Source organism: Mycteria americana, chromosome 13, assembly GCF_035582795.1.
Source record: "Mycteria americana isolate JAX WOST 10 ecotype Jacksonville Zoo and Gardens chromosome 13, USCA_MyAme_1.0, whole genome shotgun sequence".
Taxonomy (NCBI): domain Eukaryota; kingdom Metazoa; phylum Chordata; class Aves; order Ciconiiformes; family Ciconiidae; genus Mycteria; species Mycteria americana.
Genome location: NC_134377.1, coordinates 1,499,633 through 1,524,823, shown reverse-complemented (window position 1 = coordinate 1,524,823; position 25,191 = coordinate 1,499,633). Strand labels below are relative to the sequence as shown.

Below are 25,191 nucleotides of genomic sequence, written 5' to 3'. Positions count from 1 at the left end.
GCAACTGTGCTGTTGCTGTGCCACCCCCTCCCTGGCATGATGGATGGGGCACCACAGCTTGGGATGAGCTGCTCTCACAGGGCGCAGGGGGATCGGCGTGAGCCCACAAGTGGGTCCCACAGTGCTGAGCCAAAGCCCAATGGCTGCACTGGCCCAGTGGGGACATCTGGTCCTCGGCTGGGAAGGGAGCAGGGCACAGCTGCACCTTCTGCAGACCTGGATCCACACAACCTTGGTGGCAGCATGGGGTCTTCTCCCTGTACCAGGCCTGGGGGCAGCAGCAGGCAGTGAACCAACAGCCCTTGGTCAGGGTGGGACACTGATGGTGCCCCTGGGCTCCCGGCATCATCCCTGAGCAGGAGGAGCAGCATGTGTTCCGCATCTCCTGCCGGGGTAGGCGAGCAGTGGGCCTGCAGGCAGAGGGGTCCTGGAGCGGGTAGGGCTGCCTGCACTCCCCCCAGGAGCTGTGGTGTGCACTGTACTGGTGGCATGAAGCAGTGATGCGGCCAGGGAGAAGGACCCAAGGCAGAGGCATCACCCTATAGAATAAATCTTTATTGTCTGGCTGGTGTTGGTACACGTGTCAACACGAGTGTAGAGACAGTGATGGAGGGGTGAGCGGCGGCGAGCATGTGGTGCCCTGAGCTGGGCTGGGGAGGAGAGTGGGGGCTTCTGTCCTGGCTCACTCCTTGGGCCCCTTGCTCCCCTGGGACCCCACACCTTCCCACCCACTCCCAAGCACATGGGTGCTGCAGTCCCCCAGTGTGGCAGCGCCCCAGGATGCATGTGCATGGTGGGAAGCAGGGTATCAGCATGGGCTGTGGAGCCGTCCCCAGGGAGGTGGCACCAAGCAGGGCCTGCGATGGGCAGAGGAGCTTCCTCACAGGGGGCCAAGGAGAACTGCTCGCGGGTGCAGTGCCTGTGGAACGCACTGCGACCCAGGCTGGGCTGCACAACCCTGCTTAGCTGCCGACCCATGCCAGCCCCGGGCCCGAGGGCGCAGCCATGCCCGGGCCCCCCCTGGGACACAGGGGTGCTGCCCACAGGACAAACAACTCCTGGAGAACAAATAACTTAACACGTTGGAGTGCGGGAGGCGAGCCAAGCTGGGAAGTATCCCCGGCAGCGCCTGCCTGGCCCTGCCTTGCCGTGCCCATGGGGTCAGCCCGCAGCTGGCCAGGGCAGAGGGAGCTCCAGCGAGGCAGAGGTGTGGGGTTGCCCCAGCAACAGAGCCCCCCCATCCCCAGCACCCGTCCCATGGCCCCCCCGGACCCTCCTGGGGCAGGCAGCTCCCCTGCCCGCTGGCAGCCCTGAGGGCAGGGGGCAGCGGGGGGGGAGGCAGGGCAGGCTCTAGCACTCTTTCTGCCGCATGCGCAACTCGTGGCGACGCAGGTGGTTGTAGAGGGACTGCACGTAGGTGAAGACGCACTTGGAGTCCGGCTTCTTCCCCATGATCATCATGTCTTCCACCTCCACCAGGGGCACGCAGTCCACCAGCGTCCTGCGGAGATGCAGCCCTCAGCACAGCCCCAGGCAGGCTGCCCCACTGCAGGGGCTGGGATGGGGGACCTCTGCCTCCCAGGGCCTGCTGGCACTGGGCACCACTCCCCTCAGCCTCACTCAGCTCCTGCCTGCCCCTTGGTGCCCACAGTCCTGCCGCTCCTTGGCACTGAGCAGAGTGTGTGCTGCCTGCAACGGGGGCCTGCACCCCTTGCCACCCTGGTGCTCTCTACCCCAGCTCTTGGTGCTGGCAGTGACCCCTGGCTCAGGCTGTGCCCACCCTCTTCCTCCTCCAGCTGATGCTGGTGCATTGTAGAGAGAGACCTGCCTGACTGCCCACACGTGTCTGTGCTGTGCCCCCACCCCAAACGCCACCAGCTGGTCCAGGGAAGGGCAGGTGGGTCTTGGTCACATGCTGCCCATCGCTCCTGCTGCAAGCCCTGGCCCTGCTCTCCTGCCTCCCATCAGCTCTGCCAGCCCAGCTCCCACCCTCATCCTGGACTGGAGCCCAGGGGGCTGCCCATCCCAGGCATAGCACAGGACCATGGCATGGGGTGGGCACTGCTCAGCTTCAACCAGCTCAGCGCTGGCCTGTGCCTACTACCACCTAGCCCAGGCTCCAGTGCCGTGCTGGGGGCTGTGCAGAGCCCTGCTCCAGCAGCTGACAACCTTGGGGGGCCCTGGCAGAGCAGCCATGGCTGTCCCCCCATCCCCACAGCCTCTGGGGCTCTGCCACTGCCCCTTCAGTTGTGTGGCAGCCCTGCCCTCAGCACCCCCCCAGCTCCCTGGGCTGCAGGTGCCATCTCTCTCCCTGGGCTGGGGCTCCCTGGGCAGCCGGGGGGGGGGGGGAAGGTCCAGCTTGAGGCAGCTGCCAGCACAGTTGGGGTAGTCACTGCGACAGCCAGGCAGGGCACAGGGGAACTGGCCACCTCTGTCCTCTTGCCTTTCTGCTGGGAGTAGTGCAGAAGCAACCCTGCCACTGCTGCCCAGGCCCCTACACCCGTCAGGCAGCGCAGCAGGTGCCAGTGCCCACCAGGGGACAGACAGGGCCAGAGCACCGCACCCCAGGCTGCTGCTGCTAATGGCCAATGTAGCCATGAGCGCCCAGGGCAGGGGCTGCGCCAGCACCTGGGGGCTGCTTGGCATGAACCCCACTGATGCCATGGCCGGCCTGGCTGCTCTGGCCCTAATGACAGGGTACACGGGGCAGCTCTAAGCACAAGGAAGGTCCAAACCCCAAGCTGCTACCCACCACCACAACATCCCCCCAAGCCCTCTCCCCATCTCGCCTGGCCAGGCTGCAGTAACCCCCCTGCACGCCTCAGCCCCCAGCGCAGCCCACCCTAGCCCCCTGGGCTGGCACTGGCACAGTGGAGGAGGGACCCCCAGCTGGTGCCAGCCCCCTGGGGAGCAGCAGGGCCTAGGAGAGCCACATGGCCCAGGGCTCTGCCAGGACCCTGCTCCTGTGCCCTGCCGCCTCAGCTCTCCCACGGGGCCTCTACTGCACTGGAGTTGACGCAGCTGTGGATACGATGGGCTCCAAGCCCCTGGCCTGGCCAGCACCTGCCCCACCTTGTGATTTGGCCGCCCTGGGGGGGGGGGGGGAGGGGCTGTGTTCAGGGCCTTGGAAAAGACCCTGCCTGAGCTCCAGAGGCCCCCCACTACCGCCAGCCTTGGCTCAGGGGGTGATGGCAAAGCATGGCAGCACAAGGAGGGCCGCTCTGCCCTTATAAAGCCATTGTTTGGGCCCTTGTGTGCTGGTGCTGTGTGGAACCTGAGGGAGCAGCAGCTCCAGCGCCAGCTGGGATGCCCCTGAAGACAGGCACAAACACTGCAAGATGAGGCAGGCCCCAGGCCTTGACTCACACTTTCCAGGCTCCCCACTCTTGCCCATATATGAGCAGGCAGCAACTCGCAGGCAGGGCACCATCACCCAGGCCTGGCCCCGCAGCAGCTCCCACGCACCCCAGGGCGGGGGCAAGGAGGCAGCAAGTACAAGCAGTGATGCTGGGGCATCTCAGGGGGAGCTCACCCACACCGAGGCAGCGCCACTTGGGCTCGTGCTGCTGCAGAGCACCCAGAGCAGCATCCCCAGCAGCTAATCCCCTGGGTCGGGCTCAGCCAGCAGGGAGGGAAGAGCTGCATCAGCTCCGTTCCCACTAGCACCATCCTCGTGGGTGGAAAGCCAACAGCCCCCCAAGGTGACACAGCTTGTTCCACCCCCCCTGCTGCCCCAAATCCCCGTGCGTGCTATTCTGGAAGGCCGGAGTCCAGCCGGCCACCTCCACCCCTCTCCTGGCCACAGCTTGGCCCCACCAGCTGACACCACCAGGACTCACCCCTCACCCACCAGCATCCCCCAGCCTCTTCCCCAGCCACAGCGGCCACTGCCCGGCCCCTCAGCCAAGCGGTGGGGGTGGGGCACGGGCAGGTATTTGGAGGGGAAGGTTCTCACCATCGCTCCCGGGGGGGTGAAATTGGGCTACGACTTTTTGGTTTTTACCAGCCCCTTCTGGACCAGGCAGCGATAGAATTCCTGAATGTATGTGTACACACACTTCCAATCTGGCTCGCGCATCCGGACCATGTCCTCCACGTCCAGCAACTGCGGACAGTCTGCGTGCTTCCTGGGGGCAGGGAGAGAGAGGGGCAAGCCAGTGACCGCAGCCCAGTCGGGGAGGGGAGGAAGAGAGAAAACAAGAGACACGGATCAATGCAGTTCCCGTCTCCCCCCCCGGGCAGATGCTGCTCTGCTCTCGCATGCTCTGGGGGTGCACGATGCAAAGGCAGGAGGGCTCCGGGCACTGGCGCACCAAGGCCATTCAGTGAGATTTGGGGGGGCACAAGCAAGGGAGGGGGAGGGTGGGTGAGTGGCGTGGAGAGGCGTGAGGTCCAGAGGGAAGGACAGATGGAGGCGGAGGAGGAGTGAGGTGTTCTGGCGCGCCGGGTGCTCAGGGAGCAGGTTCCAGAGTGGAGCGGCGCTCTATATAGCCCTTATATAGACCCGCCGGGAGGATGGGGGGGGGTGAGCCCAGCCCTCCTGCCCAGCTCCACTTGGAACCACGCGGCACAGCCCTGGTGCAGGAAGCTCAGGAGAAGACGCTCACAAGAGCTGGAGGAGGAGGAGGAGGAGGAAGGACGAGAGGCCACCTGGCTTCCAGGCTGGAGAGATCGATGGCTCTCTCAAGTCCACACACTGGTTCTCCAATTAAGGCAAAAAGTCCATTACTAGGAGCGCCAAGAGCCAGGCACATGGCCCCCTTCTCGCTCCACTGAACAGCACCACGGCACCCAGGGAGCTCGCGGGAGCTCCCAGCTCACACCACTGCCTCGGGCACCGGCCGGGATGGGACCCCCACCCACCCCTGCCCCTGGGCAGGGTGCTGGAGAGGAGGAGGAGTGGGTGGGAGAGAGACAGAAGGAAGGAGAGAGGGGCTGGCTGCCAGCCCTCCAGCTGGACACGCTCCCAGCTCTCAGCACCCAGGAAAACCAGAAGCAAAAGGGGAAGGGAAGAGACTGGAGAAGCTGCGACGGTGTTTGAGCCCCTATGACCGTGAAAGGAGGCACGTGGCATGGACAAACGCCGCTCCCCAGGGGCTGCAGTCCCGCACCTGGCACCCTGGGATGGGATGTACTGCCTGCAGCTGGGCGGGCCTGGGGGGCTGCTGCCCTGTGTTTGGGTGCTCTGCCCCACACCCAGGAAGCCCAAACCCCCACGCCCACCAGACTGGGCTGCACCAGCCTCTTGTGGCTCTGTCCACACAGCCACTGCTTTCCCCCCCCAGTCAGTGTCCAAACCTTGTTGAACAACATGGGGGGAGCAATGCTGACGGGTGCCCACCTCCAGCACCATCGCCCCTGCCCATGTACCCCCTCGCCTCAGGCAGTGAGCGGGAGAGCCGCCCCAAGCCACCCCAAGCCCATGTGATGGCATTAGAGCTACGTACTCTGCAGAGGAGAAGGCCACTTCAAAGTTATGGCGGCGGTTCTGGGGTGTCAGCTGGCTGTAGTCAAACGCCTCAGGGAAGAAGTTGTGGACCAAGGCGCAGAAGGCCATGCCGTCACTCCAGCTAGATGAGAAGTTCTGGATGTCCACGTGCTGCAAGGGCAGGAGAGTTACCGAGGGGCAGAGCGACCAGCCCTGGGGGCAGGGAGAGGAGGTGGCACTCACCTCGTAGCCCCGGGTCTTGGCTCTGCACCAGTCCAGCAACATCTGCTTGATACTATTGGCATTGGGCACGCCAAAGCTGGAAGAGCGCTGCACAGCAGTGCGTGCCGCCGTGGGGTTTGGCGAGCTGTGGCAGAAGATGCAGGGTGTTATCCACGTGGCGCTCGCCACTCCAGCCAGCCTGCCCCCAGCCCAGCCTCACCTCCCGCCCTCCTTCTGCAGCTTCTCCATCATGGCCTTGCGAGCCTGCGAGGCTGATGTCTTGGGCAGGCTCTGAGCTTTCATCAACTCCTTCTTCTTCTCAGCCTGGCGCCGCTCCAGCGCGGCCAGGCTGCTCTGCCTCGAGGCACTCTCGTCTTCACGGTCGAAGATGCTGGGAGAGACACAGACAAAGTTAAGGGGGCTGTGGGCAGCCCAGGAAAGGGGATGTGGTGGCCTCAGCCCATTTCCAGCCCTGGAGCTTTGGAGACCTCCATGTCCCGGGGACAGAAGAGGGGTGGCTTAAGGTCCCTGGCTGGCAGACATGTGGGGGACCCATGGGGACTGCTGGAGACAGCAAGCATGCCCCAAGGATCAGGAGACTTTGGGGACATCCCTGCATGGGGACACCACAAGCTAGGCAGAGAGGGTTTGTGCAAGCAGATGGCTGACAGGGACGGCTTGGGGCAGGCCCTGGGGAGGCACTGCCGCTCACCTCCCCATCTTCTTGGAAGAGGAGCTGTAGGATGATTTGGTTTGAACGAATGTGCTGTTGCCATCTGCAGAGAGAGAGAGAGAAAGAGAGAGGCCTTGGGCAGGAGCCAAGGCAAGCAGTGCCAGGAAGGTGTGGGGCTCTGCCCACACCACAGGCAGGGATGGCTCGGCAGCAGCAACGCCCCTGGGGTTACGCCCAGAGGATGCCACGGGGAAATGGCAGCAAAAGCTCTTACTGTCCGATCTCTTTACGTAACTCGACTCCATGGTTGTGGTACGGGAGGTCTTGGTGCCATCATCTGCAAGGGGCAAGGCAACAGAGGATCACCTAAGGCCAGGGGCAGTGGCACCCACAGACACTCACTGCTGCCAAGCAACCTCACATCCACACATAGCACAACAGGGAGAAGTCCCAGGTGGCAGAGCCATGGCCAGGGCAGGCAGAGAGGGGACAGACAGCACATATCCCCCAGGCAGAGCAAAGAGGCCAGCGTGAAGGAGCAGGGAGCTGGAGCATCCCTCAGCCCCCTGCAGCAACTCTGGGATTGAGCCACCTAGGGACTGGGACAGCAGAGGTGTAGGGGACAAGAGACAGGCCCAACGTGCAGACAAAGCCCCTGCCACCGACAGGGCAGAGGATCAGGTGGGAAGTCACCAGAGCAGATCCCTTAAAGATCCCCAGGGAGGCTCGGGGCGAGCCAGAGGAGGTGCAGCAAAACTCAGCCCATGGTCCTGCTCCCAGCACGGTCAAACCAGGCCCAGGACAAGTGGTGAGAGCGGCAGAGAGGAGCTGCAGTGGCAGAGCACTGGGAAAGACTGCACAGCCTCCCTAAGGGCCAGCACACTGGCTGTGCTGGGCAAGCAAGCCCCGCGCCCCCCCAGCCTAGCCCGTACTAGACTGGATGAGACGCTCAGTCTTGGTGACAGTGCTGCGTGCCGAGCCGTCGGCCGACTGGGTGCTCTGTGTGGTGGTGGTCTCCGTGGCATGGCTGGCCCTCCCTGCCGTAGCCTGGCTCCTCGTCTCCTGCAGCCGCTGGTCCCGCTCCTTCTCCCGCTGGTCTGCAAATGCAGGTGGGAGACAGCATCAGCAGCGAGAGGCAGGGGTGGCAGGCATGGTCCCTGCCACACTGGGGGTCCTGTTGGCTGCTGCCGGTCCAGAACTAGCTTGTGGGAAGCACGATGTCCTCAGCCTGGCACAGCCAGGGGTGCAGCAGAAGACCCAACATGCCCTCCTGCTTCACCATAGCCGGACGGCCCCACTTCAGCACCCTGCTGGCTCCACCTGCAACACCACTGCCAGAGCCCTGACCCCTGTGGGGGTCACTGTCCGCAAGTACCTCGCTTGCGCTGGCGCAGCTCCCGCATAGCGTTTCGGATCAGTCGCCGCTCCTCAAAGTCCGTTGTCCGATCCAGCTGCAGGAGGAAGTGGAGGTCAGCATCACCCCTCTGCCACCAGCTCAGCCTCCCCTCACCTTCTCCCAGGAGCCCAGTGGCAGAGGAGGTACCATCTTATCCAGAACATCCTCATCCTCAATCCTGTTCAGCTCCTCGACGTTCAGCTTGCTCCTTCTCTCCAGCTCCCTCACTTGGACCTTCTCCATGCCGTTGGGCAGCTCCGGCTCCAGCCTCGGCGTCCGGGGCTGCTCTACCACCTCCGGCTCCATCTACAAGGACAGCACTGTGCAACTGAGCCCCTGCCAGCTTAGCCACCCCCCTCCTGCCATGCTGCTCAGGGTCCACGTGCCCCATTACCCTGACACTTGCCCAGTGCCAGGGGTAGCAGGGACCCTGGAGAAGACGTGCCACGTGTGGTGTAAGAGCTCACAGCTGGTGGGATGCTGCGGGCATCCACAGCAACCAAGGCAGGCAGGGGACTGCGGACGTCCCCGCTATGGCACCTCCTGACCTGGGAGGGCCCAGCAGTCTCTGACCTGCCCCCAGTCTAGCTGCCAAAATGTCCCCAAATATTCCTCACCCCCCATCACTGCAGGCTGCCAGGGTCCTCCAGCAGGCAGGGGCTGCCCATGTGCTCCAGGCTGGGCAGTGCCTGGTGCCCAGCAGCGGTCAAGGTGCTGGCAAGGCCAGTGCACGCCATTAGCAGCACAAGGGATTTCCAGGGAATTAAAAGACTTAGCGGAGAGAAGAGCTTGTGCAGGAGATCAAGAGCCTCCCCCACATCCCTGCTCAGGATCTAGGCCAGCTCGGCCCCCGCCGGAGCAAAGCCAGGACACCAAGTCCCTTTCAGCACGACCCCCCAGCAATGTGCAGCAGGCAGCAGGCCAGGCCTGGAATAGGGCAGGGAGGCAGCAGAGAGGAGGTGCCGGCGTGGGGCTGCAGCAGCCCCACCGCACACCTGGCTCCATCCTGTGTCCCACTGCTTTGGCCCGGCACCCGGCCCATGGCAAAGCCAACAGCAGGTGATGCCAGCCACGTGCGCCCCTGCCACCACCTGCACCTCGCCCCCGCTGTGTGCGGGTGTGGGAAGGACAGCTGCCTGCAGCCTGCCTGCCCAGCCGGCATGCCGGCAATGCAGAGCAGGCAGGCGCTGTTTGCCCCCAGCAGCAGCGAGCCCAAATGGTGGCAGATCCCAGTGACACTGCATCGCCTCTGCACCGCAGCCACAGTCCCACCTTGTGCCAGGGGCTTCACCTTGGCTCCAGACACCCCCAGAGCCACCAGAAGGCCCACAGGCCAGTGCCACCCTCCTGCCCCCCCCCCCCCCCCCCATCGGGTGCTGCCGTGGGGCAGAGCTGCCCGCACTCACGCCACTGTTGCTCCGGGAGAGGTGCAGGGCTGATTGCTGGCGGGTGCTGGAGAAAGCGGGCGGATGGGCCACAGGGCTGCTGGGCTCCTCAGTGCCCTCAAAGTGGGCACAAGGGTCCTGTGCTTCCAGAAAGAGGGTGCTGAGGTCCTCCTCGGGGGGGTCCTGTGGCCCCAGCCGCAGCACCAGCAGGTCAAGGCGACGGCCCAGGCATGCCAGCTCTGCCCGCAGCTCCAGGTGCTCCTCCTCCAGCACTCGCAGTGCCTGTGCCAGGGGCTGCACCCGCTGCAGCGCCTGCTCCAGCCGCCCCTCCACTGCCTCCCGGAAAGCCCCCAGCTCCCGCCGCAGCTCCGCGAGCTCGGCTGCTCCGGCCTGCACCAGCCCCTCCAGGCTGACCCCCGGCATAGTGGCAGTGCTGGTGCCGGCAGGCACTGCGGCGAACACCACTCAACCGTCCTCTGCCCTTTATAGGGGCGCCGGGGGCACCACCCCCAGTTGGAGGCTGGCCCGGCACGGCTCCGCGCCCGCTGAGCTATTCTTGTCGCAGCGGCCGGGGGTCCCGCACAGGGGTGCCGAGGCAGGCGCTGACACTTGGCAGCATTTCCAGCCACAGGACCAGGTGGCTTGGTAAGGGGGAGCCCTGCTGAGCGGCCCCCCCGCCCCAGGCGGCTGCCAGTGCCCTTGACACCAGCCTGGGGGGGCTGTGGGGCACAGCGGGTGGGGTAGAGCCCCCATGCGGGTTCAGCCCCAGACCATCACCATGCTGGGTGCGCTCCAGGGCTGGGGACCACCCACGTGCCCTTTCATGGGTGCTCCTGGCTGGCGTCACCCACAACACACTGACATATCAAGCCCCAGGCTGGCGCCAGCATGAGGGCCTCAGCCACCAGCTGTGATTTCTGGGGGCCCCTGCCTGACAAATGCCTCAGGGGGAACAGGTCCCTGCATAATGGGCACAGGTGGCACCCCACCAGCTAGAGGACATGCTGCAGCGGCCACTGTCCCCAGATCCCCGCACCCCACCGGTCCCTCCGACTGAACCCTACCTGGCGGGGCTGCCAGCACTGCTGCCTCCTCCTCCTCCCTGCTGGCTGGGAGCACACCTGGAGGCCGTGTCTCCTGCCAGGCAGCCGATGGGTGCCAAGCCCCGCACCCCGCCGGGCAGCACTGCTAATACCTTAATGAGAGCTGACCGGCTGCTTGGGCCAAGCCTGCCCAAGCGCATTAACACAGGGAAGGCACCCCCCTGCAGGCAGCGAGCTGCCTGTGGGCAGTAGGACCTGCTGGCTAGTGCAGGCAGCACTTGAAGGCAGCCCTGCCAGGCTGTGGGCGCTGCCTGCTTCATGCTGGTGAGGGCTGAGTCGAGGCTGGAGTAAGCCAGCAGTGCCATAGTCACCAGTGGTGCCACAGCCACTGGCGCTGCCATGCCCACAGAGGCAGCTGGGTGAGCCGGGCACGCGCACAGCCACGAGTGAGGCAGTGCTGCACTTGACATCCTGGCTTCTGCCAAGGCTGTGTGTGTGAGCGCCTTGCATTACCCTAGATGGCCAGGAGCAGATAAAAGCACTCGAAGGGCTGCACGCGCGGCGCTGCCTCCTGTGTGCACCCAGCCCCGCTGCCCCCAGTACCTGGGGTCTCTTTGTGGAAAAAAAAACCCCAAAAACTAAAAAAAAACCCAACAAAACAGCCAGAGCTTCTGGACCATGCTGCCAGCACCAACCCACTCACCCTGGTCACTGCTCCCCACCCCAAGCCTAGGACCCCCCCAGGCCATGCCCAAGTGGGGCACCACCTCATGGGGCACTCACCTTGGTGACATTGCTGCTGCTGCAGACACTGCTGCCGCTGCTGGGGACGGTGGTGATGCGGATGGGGGTGCTCCGCAGCCCCAGGGTCACCTCTGCAAGGGGAGCAAGAGGCATGTGGGGTTTACCCCAGCTCGGCAGGCTCAGCCCTGTGCCCGGGGAGCGGCTCCAGCTAGGCTGTCTAGCTGCCGCACGCATCCTGCCTCAGCGGTGGGCACTGAACTCTGGCACAGGGGAAAGGCTCTGGGGACAGTTAAAGGATATGGGGAAGCCAGGCCCCCCATACCACCCCAGCTCATCCTCCTCCCCAAGGAAGGGCACTTTGCCCAGCGCTCCAGCTGGAGCCAAGACCCCCTGGCACAAGGGATGGCCCCAGGAGCATCCCAAGCCAGCCACATCTGTGGGCAGGCAGGACTGGATCAGGGGAAGGGCTGGATCAGACACTGCACAGCAGCAGGGATGGGACGGAGCAGGACAGCGTGGACTCCCCTAGACCAGCAGGTCAGTGGGGTCAGAGCATGAACATGGGGCAAAGGATGAGGCAGGGCTGTGGGGACAGGGAAGGACCCCAGGCAGGAACATGGCAGGACAGTGGGGATGCGGACAGGCTGCAGGCTGCATCTCCCAGTACTGAGATACCCCGAGCAGGCTGAGTGTCTCTGCCAAAGGGTGAGGGCTGCCAGGCACGCTCCTACCCACGGCCTTTGCTCTTCTGGCAAAGCCCACGCTCAGCCTCCGGGCCACCAGCACCCAAATGCCACTGCTGCTGCTGACGTGTCCCATCAGTACCTGCCTGGCCTATCACTACCCACCTGCCCAGTGCTGCCCACCTGCCTGCTGGTTTCCACCTGCTCACTGGTGCCCACCACATTTGCTCCACTGCCTGACTGCGCACATCATCCTGTTGGGAGCACTGTCCCACGGTGCTTACAGACCTGCCAGAACCTACCTGCCCACTGGCACCCATTGCCCCCACGGTGCCCACCCCCCCAACAAGTGCCCACCTGCCCACCTTTCCCAGTCCCACCTCCCTGAGCAATGCCCACTCCTGCCCATCAGCCCTATGGTGCCCAGCTGCCGCACTGCCCATCTTCCCTTGACAATGGGTGCCCTCTGCCCATGCTGCCCATCTTCCCCACCCAGTCTCCTGCCAGATGTCACCTACCTGCGCTACCCATCTTCCTCATCCCCTCCCCCTTTATGGGTGCCCCTGCCCATGCTGCTGCCCATCTTCCCTGCCCGGTGCCCACCTGCCCGCTGGCTGCCAGGGGTGGCCACGACACGAGGCGCAAGGGGCTGCACGCGCCCATCCTTGATCTCGATGGTGAAGTAGGTCTTCATGCCGTCGAGGCCGGGGCCGGGGCGGAGGCCGGCAGGGACCAGGGCCGGGCGCTGCTCTGCGCCTCTGCCGCCGCCGCCCCGCGCGTTTTGAGCGGGCCCCGGCGGGGCCGTGCGGGGCCCCCGCTGCCATTGGCCGGGCCCGGCCCGCCCCCCCGGGCCGCCCGCCCCCGCCGGGCCGCCCGCCGCCGCCGCGCTGGGGGCCGGCCCCGGGCCCGGGCCCGCCGGGCTGAAGCGCTGGGCGCGCTCCCGCACCGAGACGGCCCTCGGTGGTGGCCCAGCGGGGCTCGGCTCTGCAAGGGACAGGTGCGGTGGGGTCACCGGGGCTGCAGCGACCCACGGGTGTCCCCACCACGCATGCTGCACACTCCTCCCCGGCCCCACACAATGCATGCAGCCCCCTGGGGTGCCCCACCACGCATGCATGCAGCCCCCCGGGGTGCCCACGGGATGCATGATGCCACCCCCCACCCCCAGTGCCCAGCCACGCATGCAGCACCCCACGGTGCCCACACGATGCATGGCTGCACTCCAGAGACTCCACCGCACATGCAACCCCTCCAGGTGCCCTGCCACACATGCTGCCCCCCCCCCCCCCCCCCAGGGTGCCTGCAGCCCTTCAAAGCTTCTGTCGCCCTGCTTCTCCTGGGGCCTGGCTGGTCGTGCGCATGGGCGGGGAAGGATGGATGCCGGGTGGGGGGCAAGAAAGCAGGTGGGCAGCTGGCAGCATCCTGCAGCACCCTGCCACCGCAGAGCTCCACACCAGCCCAGGCTCCGCCAGGGACCTCCTGCCACTGGGAAACAGAGAGAGTGGAGGCAGCCACTGCTGGGACCTTACCCGTGCGGCCAGCTGGGCGCATGGAGGAGGGCGCTTGCTCCCACCGGTGAGTGTTCAGGTGAGCCGGGGTCCGTGCTACGTCCGGGGTGGGTACTGCCACTTGGGAAAGGTCAGGCCAGATACGCAAGGAACAGGACAAGGGGAGCAGAGGGTGAGTGTGGCACAGGGTGCTGTTGCCATCCCTGCCCCCCCCCAGGCACAGCACCCTGAGGCCCCCCTCCCTGTCACCCCACACTCCCTGGAGCGTAGTGCCAAAATCTGCCAGCACTTGCAGGCTGCCCTGCACCCCAGACAGCTGGCTCTGCCCTGCAGTGCCAAACCACACCGCAGAGGAGGGCAAAGCAGAGATTGGGGTACCCGTGCCCCAGCGGGGCAATGAGTGGTACCTGGGGTCTGTGTCAAGAGATCGGGATCACCCCTGCACCCCCCAGACCCTGGCATAGCCCAGCATCACCTCTGGAGAGGACGGCGAGGGAGCCCAGTGTCTCAGCCCCTACCCAGGGTGCAGGCAGGCACTGAACAGGCAGCATTCTGGCCTGGGGCCAGAGCCGCTGATGCCCAAGTGAGGGGGCTCAGCTTTTCCCCAGCACCCAGGTTTGAGCCCCCAGGTGAGGCAAGGGGAGCCACGTCCTGCACGCTTCCCTCTGTCCCAGGGCTGTGCCACACTGCAGCCCCCTGCCCCCCCCCCCCCCCCCCAGCATCTCCCCAGGGTTTCTGCCTTCCCAGGAACCAGCAGACCCTTAGGGATTCTCGGAGGGAGGGGAACTCCACCTGCAAGGGTGGCTCCGAGTGGGAACCCTGACCCTGGGGCCAGAGAGCTGCTTTCTGGATTTTCCCCTGCCTGTTTCCTCCTGGCATAGCCACGGGGATGGTTTTCCCAGCAGCAGGAAGAGGGCAGCTGCTGCCACCGCCATCCTTCAAGGCTGCGGGGATGACCCGGAGGGTGCTGGGCCCTGGCCGGGCCAGTGAGCGCAGCCCCAGGGGGGTCAGGGCCAGCCGGCACACGGCTCCTGGCCTTATTGGGACAAAGAATGCAAAAGGCCGGGGTTTGCTGCCGGCACCGATTCCCTTTCATGGCCCTGCTGCTGCCTGGCCTGGAGCTGGAGGACTGGTAAACAGCTCGCCTGGCACCCCGCTCCCCCAGCACCCAGCTGGGACATGCACCGCCACCACACAGCTGGGTGGCAAATGGCCACCGGCTGGGGATGGCCCTTGGCCTGGCCACATCCTGCCCTCACATTCCTGCCCCAGCCTCCGTGGGTGGGCTTAAGTCACATCCCCAGGGGCTCACGCTCTTCCCCGCGCCACTGGGATGTGCGTGCTGCAGGGCAGCGGAGCAGTGGGGGCCCCGTAGGGCAGCACTGCCCAGCTCGGGGGAGGGGGGGCATGTTCCCAGCACTCCCTCCCCATGGGGCTGCACTTACCCTCTGGTGGCTCCCTGCACCTCCCAGCTGGCCCCAGCACCTGGCCACGCACCCCAGCACCAAGCTGCAGGGAGGGAAAGGGGCAAAACAGTCAGCCGGGGGTGCCACACGCACCTCCCCACCCCCACCCCATCAAGCTGCCTTCACCCACAGGACTACCAGCCCCCTCTTAGAGCAGTGGCAGCTCCAGCCCATGCTGCCAGTTCTGTACCTGGCTGCCCTGGCTGCCAGCACTGGGCTGGCCCAGGGCGGGCTGCTCCACCCAGCGGATTTGCCCCCCACGGGGCTCCTGCGTGGTGGCAGGGCTGCCCGGGCTCCCTTCCTTCCAGGCTGCCTGGTGCTGCCCTTTGGGCTGGGCAGCGCCCAGGGAACACGGATGGTCCTGCTCCGGCTCCTCACCACCATCTTCAGGCTCCGGACTGGGCTGTGGGGCCGGCTGCAGCTCCAGGAGCACGAGGGTCCCCGAGACCACAGCTGCAGGAGAGAGAAGAGGCTCTGCATGCGGGAAGCCTGCTCCCGTGGCCCCACCAGGTGGCCAGCTCCCTTGTCTGCACCTTTGGGAGATGCCACGCTGCCCTCTCCATCCTCCCACCTGGGCCCACAGCTGGCCCTGGTGCTGCTCCAGCCCTGGGCACGCACCCGGACAGGGCTTCGCCACCAGTATTCACAGGGACTCACCCTGGGCGCTGGGTTTCTGGGGGTCTCCTGCCTGCCGGCTGCATAGCTCCTGCATCCCAGCTGGAACATGCTCCTGCTGCACTGCATCGTCTTGCTCATGGGCCTGGGGAGAGCAGGGACTGAGCAGGGCCAGACCCACTCCAGTCCCTGACCAGGTCACCCTGTCCCATCCCTGCCACCTGGCCAGGGACATGCCGCAGGCTGTGGCCTCTTCCCATGCCACCCAGGTCCCTGCTTGCATGCTGCCGGGAATGGACAAGCCACCCCCTGCACAGGGGTCACTGCAGGAGGCTGGCAGGGGGACAAGTGTCCCCACACCGCACTGCCTCCACCAGGCAGGGAGGGGGATGTTGTCTGCTGAAGGGGGGGCCCAAACCCTACATACCCCCGGGGTTCCTGGCACTCCTGTGCATGGGGCTGATAGGCACCAGGGCACAGGCAGGGTCCCTCTGTGGCCTCTGCCACAAGCACACCAGCCTTGTCCAGCATGGATGCCAGGAGGTGGGAGGAGAGGACAACCCCTGCCCAGTGCTCCTGTCCCCTCTTGCCCCCCGGCCCAGGCACCTCAGAGCTCCATGAGGCAGGGAGCACCCAGTTTTGCATTACCCTGTCCCTGCCTGCAGCACTGGCAGCTCTGCTTGGCAAACAATGGGATGCTCTGGGTGCAGGACCAAACGCTCACATCAGACTGGCAAGGACAGGCAAGTGACAGGTGCGTCCCTAACACACGCCTGAGCAGGGCCAGGGTGTCCTGGTGTCACCAGCCAGGGCACAGGGTGCCAGCCCTGGCTGTACCAGTGCCTCTAGGACCACCACAGGCTCCAGCTGCTGATGTGACTCAAGGGCAGGGGGAAGCGGAGAGGGGCCCGTACCCAGAGGGGGCACAGGGGAACCAGGACCCAAACCCAGGCGCCACTGCAGCTGCCGTTTAAGTGAAATGGCCTCGGGTTTGGAGCCATCAGTCGGACAGAGTGGGATAGCCCCACCAGCTGCTCAGATGTCCCAGCATGGCCAGGACCGGGGGCAGCGCGCCAGCACATCCGGATGGGGAAGGCAGACAGCGCTGAAAGGTGGCACAGGGCCACATCCCCCCCACAGTCTCTTGCTACAGCCCCGGGCCAGGCGGAGGGGGAAACTGGGCTGAACAGAGGCAGATGCAGGGATCCAAGCTTTCCTGCTTGGCTGTGGTTATAACCACCACTTGTCCCTTCCCCACTCTCTCCCCAAAAGGGCAACTCCATGTGGTGTCTCTGCAGGGACCTCCTACCGCCATGAGAGCCATAGTCCCCTGTGGGGTCACCGCCGCTGGGCAGGAAACCCAGGCTTGCGCCCGTTCCTTCCAGCCCTGACCACCAGCTCATCCTTCCCCCAGCCAGACAGCCCCCCTCCCCGCCCCCCCGCCCCACATGGCTGGTGGGCACCAGCCTCGCTCCAGAGTGAGCCCCAGCCCCTTGAGGGCCAGCAGGAATGACCAGTATGGGGAGGGGGACTGGGGAATCAAGGTTTCTGCCTGTGCAAGGAGACTGATGCAGGCAGCTGCCACAGGCAGCTGCCACAGGCAGGACGAGCAGCCGTCGCCTCCAAAAAGCACCGGCCCTGCAGAGCCACAGCAGGGAGGGGTGCGCCAAGCGCACTGAGGGGCCTTGCAGACCCCTTGCCCGCAGCACTCATGCCCAGGCTGCGTCGTCAGGGAGGAGCCCAGGGGCACCCAGGCCTGAGCCCCCAGCCCCAGCTCACCACTGCTGGGGCCATGCTGGCACAGCCCAGCCACATCCCCCATGTTTCCAGAGACCCCACCCTCCACCTGCCCCAGTCCCTTCGGGTGGGTGAGCCCGGTGTGCCCAGGGGTTTGTGCCCCAGGCAGGCTGGCACAGGAGCCCAAGGGAAGGGTGAGGAGGTCTTTGGTAGTCCTATCCCCTCAGCAGTGCCCTGCGCACTCACCACTGAGCCTTCAGGCTCCTGGGCAGGGGACCGCTCCGCAGCCCCCCTGTGGCTGCTCTCCTCTGGCCCAGCCAGTGCCGTCTGCTCTGCATCATCCTGCTGGTTGCTCTCCCCACTCCTGGCTGTGGCCAGGGGCTCGGCACTGCCCTCGCCACAGCTCTCTCCACTCCTGACCAGGGCTGGCAGCTCAGTATCACCCCTCTGGCTGCTCTTCCCACTCCTAGCCAGGGCTGGTGTTTCAGCATTGTCCCTCCGGCTGCTTTTCACATCCCCAGGCACAGTGGGGGTCTCGCTGCTGTCCCTCTGGCTGCTCTGTGCGTTCCCAGCCAGGGCTGCAGCTGGATGGGAGCAAAGGTGGTGTTTAGGAAGGAGCTGCCCACATCCCGGGCTCTCTGGGGTAGCCGCCCCGGGACCCGGGGACGGTACCTCACCTTCGATCTCCTCGGCCCGCAGCTTGCGGATGGCAGCTCGGATCAGCTTGCGCTCCTCATACTCACCCGCCGCCCGCAGCTACAAGACAGAAAGACCCAGGAGAGGGGCAGGGTCAGCCCCAGCACATGGTCAGCCCCAGCACACGGTCACTCACCAGTTTTGTCAGCTCCTCCACGTCAGTGATGGCTTCGAGCTGCTGGGACAAGGCAGCCAGGGCGGTCTGCTGCTGCTCCTCCTCCAGGCACCGGGACCTGCATGGGGACGAGAGCAGCCAGCCGGGAGCTACTGTGGGTGCTTGGGAGCAATGTCCCCTTGCGGGCAGCTGGCAAATTCAGACAATGGCCCTCCCAAATGCCAAGCCACTCGGTGCTGGGCTGCTCCCACCCTCGCGCCCATGCAAATCTGTCCAAGCCACAGTGGGGCCAGGTATCGAAGATACTGTCCCCTGGGGCTGAGGCAGGGGGTGAGCCAGGACCCCGGCCCCATGCCGGACTCACCGCGGCCAGTTCTCCTTGTCGTCCTGCCGGTGGCTGCCACGCTCCGGGCGGAAGCGCTTGGATGCCAGTGCCTCCTCGTCCCGCTCCAGCTCCTGCCGCTGCAGCTCCCTGATGGCCGAGCGGATCCGGCGCCGCTCGGCCAGGTCCAGCGTTGCCTCCAGCTGGGTGTGACAGGGCAGGGCTCAGCACCAGCTCTGGCCACTGCAGCCCCCCAGCTCGGTCCCAGTGCCATCCTCCGCTGGGCTGCCACAGGCTGCCCACACACTGCACAATGGGGCCATCTGTCTAGCAGGGCCCACGCGCACAGCACACGCTGCCTGGCACTGCCTGGCCCTGTGGGGAGTGAGCACGCCCCCCCAGGGGCAGGATGCTGGGACCAGCCATGGCGAGGAGGGCCTGCCACAGTGGCACAGAGACCTCCAGGCATGTGAGGGGCAAGGAGACAGAGGCACATGGCACGAATGCCCATCGGTGGTCCGTGCACCCACCAAGGGTTGGCTCCCTGCAGCCCTGCCCCCCCATGCCACCAGCACAGGGATAAGCCCTCCTGCCCACACCAGCCCCTCCAGCAGCAGGGGAGGACAGCAGAGGATCCAGTTCCTCTCCAACCCTCATGGCCCCCAGGAGGTGCTGGCTGGGAGGATCCCAGCACCCCACTGAGAAGGGGTCCCACCCTGGCCCCCCTGCAGCCCTCCCCACCCTCACCCAGCACTAGGAGATGGTGGGCAGCTCTTGGAGCCAAGTCCATGAGCAGGATCTGTCCAACCCTCTGTATGTGGGCAGCACAGCCATGACGCCCTCCACAACCCCCTTGAACATACCACAGGTGCTCCTCAGTCCACCCAAGGCCACCCGCCAGGACCTGGCATGGGCACCCCTCTTCCAGATCAGGTCCACAGCCCCAGCCCTGCCACTGGCCCAAGTACTTTGAGGGGGCCATGCACAGGCCCCCCCATGCTGAAGGGGGGCAGAAAGCAGCCGGATCCATGGGGAAAGGCCAGCCAGGGCAGGCATGGTCCTACGGTCCACCCACCGTCCTGCTGTGGGACATCTGGACTGACCTGCTGCTGGGAACCCAGGAGGCAATTTCCCATGGATCTCGTTAAAAATAAACCCTGTGACCCACAGCAGCTGCTGTCAGCATCAAGCCCCAGCATGCTGGGAGCAGCTGCGGCTGCGCCACGGGACAAGAGCATCAGTCCCCTCCCTTCCAGTCCCATGGGCCACTGCCAGGCTACCCATTTGGGCTCTTCAGGTTCCGCTGCAGCAGGAATCCAGGGTTGGTCCCTCTGTCAGACCCAGGCTGAGCAGTGCTGAGGGCCCCCAAGTTTCTGCCTGCATGCAGAAACCCCTCTGCACAGACACCCCAGCAAAGCCATCGCCCTCCCTGCTCAGGGTTTGGGGACTGGGGGGGGGAATATTTCCATCCCAGTGAAGCCAGCAGGCACAGAGCCTCCACGTGCTACCTCAGTGGCAGCCAAAATTGTGGTCCTCCAGCCCCTGCCAGCCTTGAGACCCAGCCAGGAGCAGCATCCTTCCCCAGCTGGGAAGACCCCGGCAGAATGCTTGGCAGCCAGGACTTCCAACCCCCAGGGCAGCTCCCCCTGGCCAGCCTGGTGCTGAAAAACGCACACAACCTCGGGGGCAGCTGCTTGAAGCCGGGGTGCTCCCTCCCACCCTGGCAACCTCCACCACGCCAGCTGGCAATGCCACCCCTCCCAGCACGCTGCAGCTGCTTATTGCATCCCACAGCAGCGCAAGCGTCTGCCTCCTGGCCAGTGCTGGGGCGTGCAGCCCCCCGGGCTCTTATCCGGAGCTGGCACCTCTGCTGGCATGAGGGCAGGGAAGCGGCTGGGAAGAGCAGGAGCCGCTGTGCTGCCAGGGCAGGAGGATGTCGGGGAGGAAACCAGCCCCTCCATCCACAGGGGCCTCCCATTTCCTGTCTGCACTAGTCCTGCCTGCCCCAGGCAGCTGCCTGCACCCTGGGGACATTGCTGCAGGCAGGGACACTGACTGCCAGGACAAAGGTACTGAAACGGGTCTTTCCCTCTGCTGCTCCAGCAGAGACGGTGGCCACCCTGGCCAGCGGGGAAGCCCAGCTCCACTGCACATGGGGTGGCAGCAAGGGCCTGAGGAGTAATGGATCCTGGTCCAGCCCAAAATGAGGGGCTGGAGGCAGAGGCCCTGTGGCAAGCGTGGCTCTCCCCACAGCTGTGCAAAGGCCTTGAGGACAGAAAAACACTCCTCTGCCGCATGCTGGGAGGCCGAGGCCCTGGCCCTTCCCTAAATAAGCTGCTGGCAGTGTGTGGCTCGGCCCCCTCAGCTGGGTCAGGACAATGGGGGGGGGCAGCAGCAGCTGCAGGAGCTGGGAGAGCCGGGAAGGGCGGGGGACACGATGGGACACCAGCCCCACGCACCCCAGAGCAGGGGACAGCCCGGCACCTGCGTGCTGCATGACACCCGCCTGCCAGCTCCAGGGTCTGCCCTGCCCGGGAGGCTCCAGCTGTGACCTGACCTGCACCCGGGTCCTGGAAGGCTTCTCCCCGCAGGAGAAACAGCGGCAGGGCAGAAGAAAGAGCCTCATCCCAAGCCCACGTCAGCAGGGAGCCAGGATGAGGCAAATGAGTGGCTTTGGAGGCTCTGTGGCCAGCGGCGAGGGGGAGCATGCCGGAAGCCACAGCTGGAGCCAGGGGGTGGGAAGGGGCCAAGGGGCCCAACCCTGCCTGCACGGGCAGGCCCAGGGATCAGCACATGCCAGGGCCCCACCGGCCCTGCCCAGCCAGCAGCAAATTAATGGTTACAAGCAAACGCCCACCTCGGCAGGCACACAAAGTGGCTTTGTGAAAAGGGTGCTGGCAAGGCACCCATGGGCTGCTTTCCTGATGATGCCCAAGTACAGTGGTGTTCAGAGCCCCAGAATGGCTGGCGGCTCCTCCAGGAGGGCTGTAATTAGCCCTGCATCCATCCGGCTCCTTGGAGTGGCTGAGCACAGAGCACTCGGGACGCTGGAGCCCAGCCACAGGGAAACTGCTCCGAGGACAGGAGCCAGGCACATCAAGCACCTCCTGCAGCCCCAAGCTTTGCTGTCACCTTTGGAAGGAGCCATGGAGAGCGTGGCTGCCTCCCAGGCAGAGGAAAGCAGGAAGGACAGCTGGGCGATGGGGACATGGCAGGAACGCAACACTCCTCAGGGCCATTGAAGCCTTTCCCAAAGGCCACCGAGTATAAGAAGGAGACCTCATGGCCATGACTTTCCTAGTTCAAGCCAACCCTGCCTCTGCCTGCAAGGGGATTTGCATCCTGCCTGTCTAATTAGCCAGGCTGAGATCTGGAGGGGCCAGGACAGGGGAGCATTCCCCAGTCGAGGGCCAGCAGACCCCAGCCCCGAGCACTCAAATAACCCCCTGCTTCCAGACACCCAGCTAAGGGCCACCCTCCAGCAGCACCCACCCTGTTCCCCATAGCTCCCTCCCCAGGCCCCTCCAAGCCCTTGGTGACCACATGCTGCACCGCAGGTTCATCCCAACTGGCCTCCCTGGGACTGGGGTACCAGCATGCAGCTGGGGTGGGAACTGCATGGATGCCTACGGGAGGGAGATGGGGGGTAGAGGCTCCCTAGCAGCTCCCAGCCCAGCCAGCACAGCAACAGTCCTGGTGAAGGGGCTGCAAGGACCTGCTCACATCCCCCAGCCTCCTCCCAAGACCCCCAGGGACATCACACACTGCTGCCGAGGTCTCACTTGCTGGGAGAAAGGAGGAGAAGTAGCCCAGAGCCAAGGGCTGGGGAGAGCAGAGGAGCAGGGAGGAAGCGGTGGGAGAGGCAGTTTTCCCTTATATGGGCTAATCCTCTTCCAGCTAAGCAGAGCCAAAACCTAACCAGAAAGAAAAATAATTCCTTCCCCGCCTCACGTCAGCTCGGAGCAGGCTTTCCTCAGCCCATGCCGCACAGACACAGGGAGACACGAGCTGCAAGCAGGGTGCTCTGGGGATGCAAGGGCCCAGCAGGTCAAAGACCAAGCCCTGGGGAGAAGTGGCATTTGCTGTGCAGTTAAGATCCACCTCCCCAGGCTGGCTGGAGACCCAGCCACACCACAGACCCAACACCCATCCCATCACCGCTCCTGGGGCTCCGTCTCAGCCCAGAGACCTCAACCAGGACATAGCAGAGCCGGACCACTGGCAGGACAGGGAGAAACCCAGACCACCCATCCCCACACCTCCAGGGCCCCCGCGTTGGCCCCGATGTCACCCCATAGAAAGCAGCGGGCTCCTCAGCCCACGAACAATGGGCAGGTCTGCATGTTGTCACCCAGAGCAGGCTGAGGATGGCACATCAGGAGGCTCTGGCAGGGCGGTGGAGCCCCCATGCCAACACCCTGCCCATGGCACCGCGCAGCTCCCACTTTCCGCTGGTGCTGCGGCATCCCGACCCTTTCCTGTTCCCGCAGATGTGCATTCCCAGCTGACTCAGCTTCCTGCTGTAACCATTCCCCAGCACTGGCCTAGGCCACCCCATGCTCAGCCCCCGGGGCACCCAGCAAACCCCCAGCCCTGAGCCTGCGGTGCCCCAGGGCTAGAGGGGAGGGGGCAGGGCTGCCCAAAGCTGGGCAGCATTTTGTAGGGCTTCCTGGCACAACAGCCCTGGCTGAGCAGGTCAGAGCCCAGCACCCAGAGTCCCACCTTTGGGACACACAGGCGCTCATCGCCCATGAGCCCACCTGGCCCTGGCAGCCGCGAGGCCAGGACTCTGCTCAGCTCTTTCTCCCGGGGGAACAAATGGAGCAGAGAAGTGGCTTGGACGTTGCTCCAGCAGCTGCCGTGCAGGAGGGGATGCCCAGCCATGTGGGCACAGAGCCTGGGGAGCAGGCCCTAGCACCAAGCCAGCCCCAGCTAGCATGGGAGCAGAGACCCAGGCCAGATAGCAGCGGGCACCAGGAAAGCAGTGAGCAGGTAACTGAGCCGGCAGCGGGAAACATCTCAGGCGGGAGCTGCTGGCCAAGGAGATGGAGCCAACGAACGAACGTTACAGCCTGAGCACGGGTGTGAGCAAAAGGCCAAGTGTGGCCAAAGCAGCAGGGCCAGAGTCTCTGGAGTCACTGGGGCAGGACAGGAGCTCGTGCTAGAGCTCACCCGTGCCCAGAGCTCTGACCCAGACCAGCTCGGGCCCCTCAAGGTGCTGCTGCCCGGGACCCCACAAGCACTGTAGCAGCTCCTTGCCAGCCGTCCCGCTAGCCCCCCCGGCTGAGGGACAGCGGCAGCTCCAGCACCTGCGGAGGTGCAGACAGGCCCACGCTACCGCTCAGCCCCTGGAGCCAGCCCGGCCGCCCGCTCTACCCGCGCCTCGGAGAGCCATCACCTCCCCTCCCTTGGCGGGGCACAGGGAGCCGGGGCACCGCCGGGCACACACCGACCCGTGCCCCCGGAGCCGACACAAGCGAGCAAAGGCTGTGGACAGCGTGCGCCGTGCCCCGGCCCTGCCCGCCGCGGCACTCACCAGCTTCCGCAGCGCTCCCTCGTCCATGCCGAGGAGGTTCTCCTGGGACATCCTGCCCGTCCGCCCCACCGCCGGGGCGGCCCGCCGCTGCTGCCGGCCGGGGGCTCGGCGGCGGCCGAGACAACAAAGAGCAGGCGGGGCGGCGCGGGGCGACGCGGGGCGGCGCGGCCCCGCGCTCGGCTCGGCTCGGCTCGGCTCGGCTCGGCTCGGCTCGGCTCGGCTCGGCTCGGCTCGGCTCGGCTCGGCTCGGCTCGGCTCGGCCCCAGCCCGCCTCCCCGCGCTCCCAGCGCCGCCGCGGCCGCCCGCCGATTCCCACCGCCTCGCCCCGCCCCGCCCATCCACGCGGCCGCCGCCGCCATTGGCTCTTCGCGCCGGGCGGGACGGTCCAGCCCCGCCCCACCCCGCCTGGCTCCGCCCCGACCGCCCCCGCCCACACCAGCGCGGGGGTGGCACCGTCCCCGTGGCCGCCGCCGCCGGAGGCCGGGCGGGTCTCGGTGCCTGCCCCGTGGAGCCGAGCCGAGCCGAGCCGAGCTGTGCCACCGCGCCGTGCCCCGGCGGTCCGGGCTCCCTCCCGCCCCACGCGGAGCCTCGGAGCGCTGCTGCGGGTGATCCGCCCGCCCGCCCGCGCCAGCGCCAGCGCAGTGCCGCGGAGCTCGGGCTTGGCCCGGCGGGTGGTCGGAGCCCCCGAGCGGTCACGGGGCACCCGGCCGCTTCCCCGTGGAGGCGTCCGGGCGCAGCCTTTCGCGACAACTTTTAGCAACCCCCCAAATGTGGGTGCAGCGCTGCCTGCAGAGTGGCCCTGTGCCCCCAACCCTTCCCGCTGGTGCAGAGGCGTGGGGCTGCGAGAGGGCGATCCCCCGCCTCGGTCAGCCCAGCGGAGCCTGCAGCCCAGGCCGGCTCCATCCAGGGACCCCCCCAGGCTGTCCATGCCCGGGGTGGGGGCTGCTCCTGCCCGCAGGAGAAGCTGCTGCACCTCCAGCTTGCAGGGTGCGGAGTGGAGAGTCGCCCAGCACCTCCCGCACGGGGCCCTCTCCCCACTGCACCCGGGGGAGATCACACCATGGTGGGCACCCCTGCACACTCTGTGGGGCTCGTTTTAGCCTCTTCCTGACACCTCAGCAAGATTAATTCCCAGGGCACCGCCAGAGCCTCCCACCCTGCAAGGGTTTCCTGGGGACACGGGTGTGTTGCCCCACATGGTCTCAGCGCTCGCTCGCACTCAGGAGCTGCTTGTGGTGTCCTCAACCCTTCCTGGCCCTACACTGTCCCGCAGGACTCTGGTTTGGCCTGTACCTCTCTCAATCCAACTTCTGCTGCCCCAGGACAGGGTATAAATACTCCTGTGCCACTCACAGCGGGCCCCCTCTCCCAGCCAGGGGTGGGAGCAACAGGGGATATAGGGGTCTAGGGAGGTATATATTCCTCCAGGCTCTCGTCCTGTCCCAGATGGCAGTGCCAGAAGGACGGCCAAGCCCGGGTGTCGGGGCAGAGGGAGGATCCCGTGGAGACCCCAAGCTCCCCACCTGTGAGGCTGCATCCCTGGTCAGCAGAGGACAGGCTTGGTGGGGCTCAGTCTTGTTTCTGGGCAAAGGCCAGAAGTACTCCCTGGAGAGGACCAAGCC

The 25,191-nt window shown here is 65.9% G+C and overlaps 1 protein-coding gene across 2 annotated transcripts; it reads right to left on the bottom strand.

Annotated features, from left to right (window-relative positions):
- Positions 1-538: 538 nt before the first annotated feature.
- On the bottom strand, positions 539-23,795 carry SMTN (smoothelin). 2 transcript variants are annotated; one of them, XM_075516436.1, is made up of 22 exons: positions 23,570-23,795; positions 18,076-18,236; positions 17,733-17,829; positions 17,578-17,656; positions 17,147-17,484; positions 15,206-15,308; positions 14,751-15,001; positions 14,528-14,594; positions 13,104-13,202; positions 12,178-12,558; positions 10,931-11,022; positions 9,126-9,242; positions 7,867-8,025; positions 7,699-7,774; positions 7,256-7,420; positions 6,598-6,660; positions 6,363-6,426; positions 5,871-6,041; positions 5,672-5,795; positions 5,448-5,599; positions 3,956-4,127; positions 539-1,501 (listed from the first exon to the last, which is right to left on the bottom strand). In XM_075516436.1, the coding sequence occupies exons 1-21, from the start codon at positions 23,618-23,620 to the stop codon at positions 3,983-3,985; spliced, it is 2,955 nt and encodes a 984-aa protein (XP_075372551.1). In that variant the 5' UTR covers positions 23,621-23,795; the 3' UTR covers positions 539-1,501; positions 3,956-3,982. The 2 variants fall into 2 exon arrangements, with proteins under 2 accessions (XP_075372551.1, XP_075372553.1); XM_075516438.1 differs by lacking the exon at positions 9,126-9,242.
- Positions 23,796-25,191: the final 1,396 nt, after the last annotated feature.

Excerpts from the sequence above, each read along its gene's own strand:
- SMTN (XM_075516436.1), bottom strand. The coding sequence starts at position 23,620 with ATGTCCCAGGAGAACCTCCTCGGCATGGACGAGGGAGCGCTGCGGAAG. Across the intron at positions 18,237-23,569 it reads AGGGAGCGCTGCGGAAGCTG|CTGGAGGCAACGCTGGACCT; the intron begins GTGAGTGCCGCG and ends TGTCACACCCAG. Across the intron at positions 17,657-17,732 it reads TGGAGGAGCTGACAAAACTG|CTGCGGGCGGCGGGTGAGTA; the intron begins GTGAGTGACCGT and ends TCTGTCTTGTAG.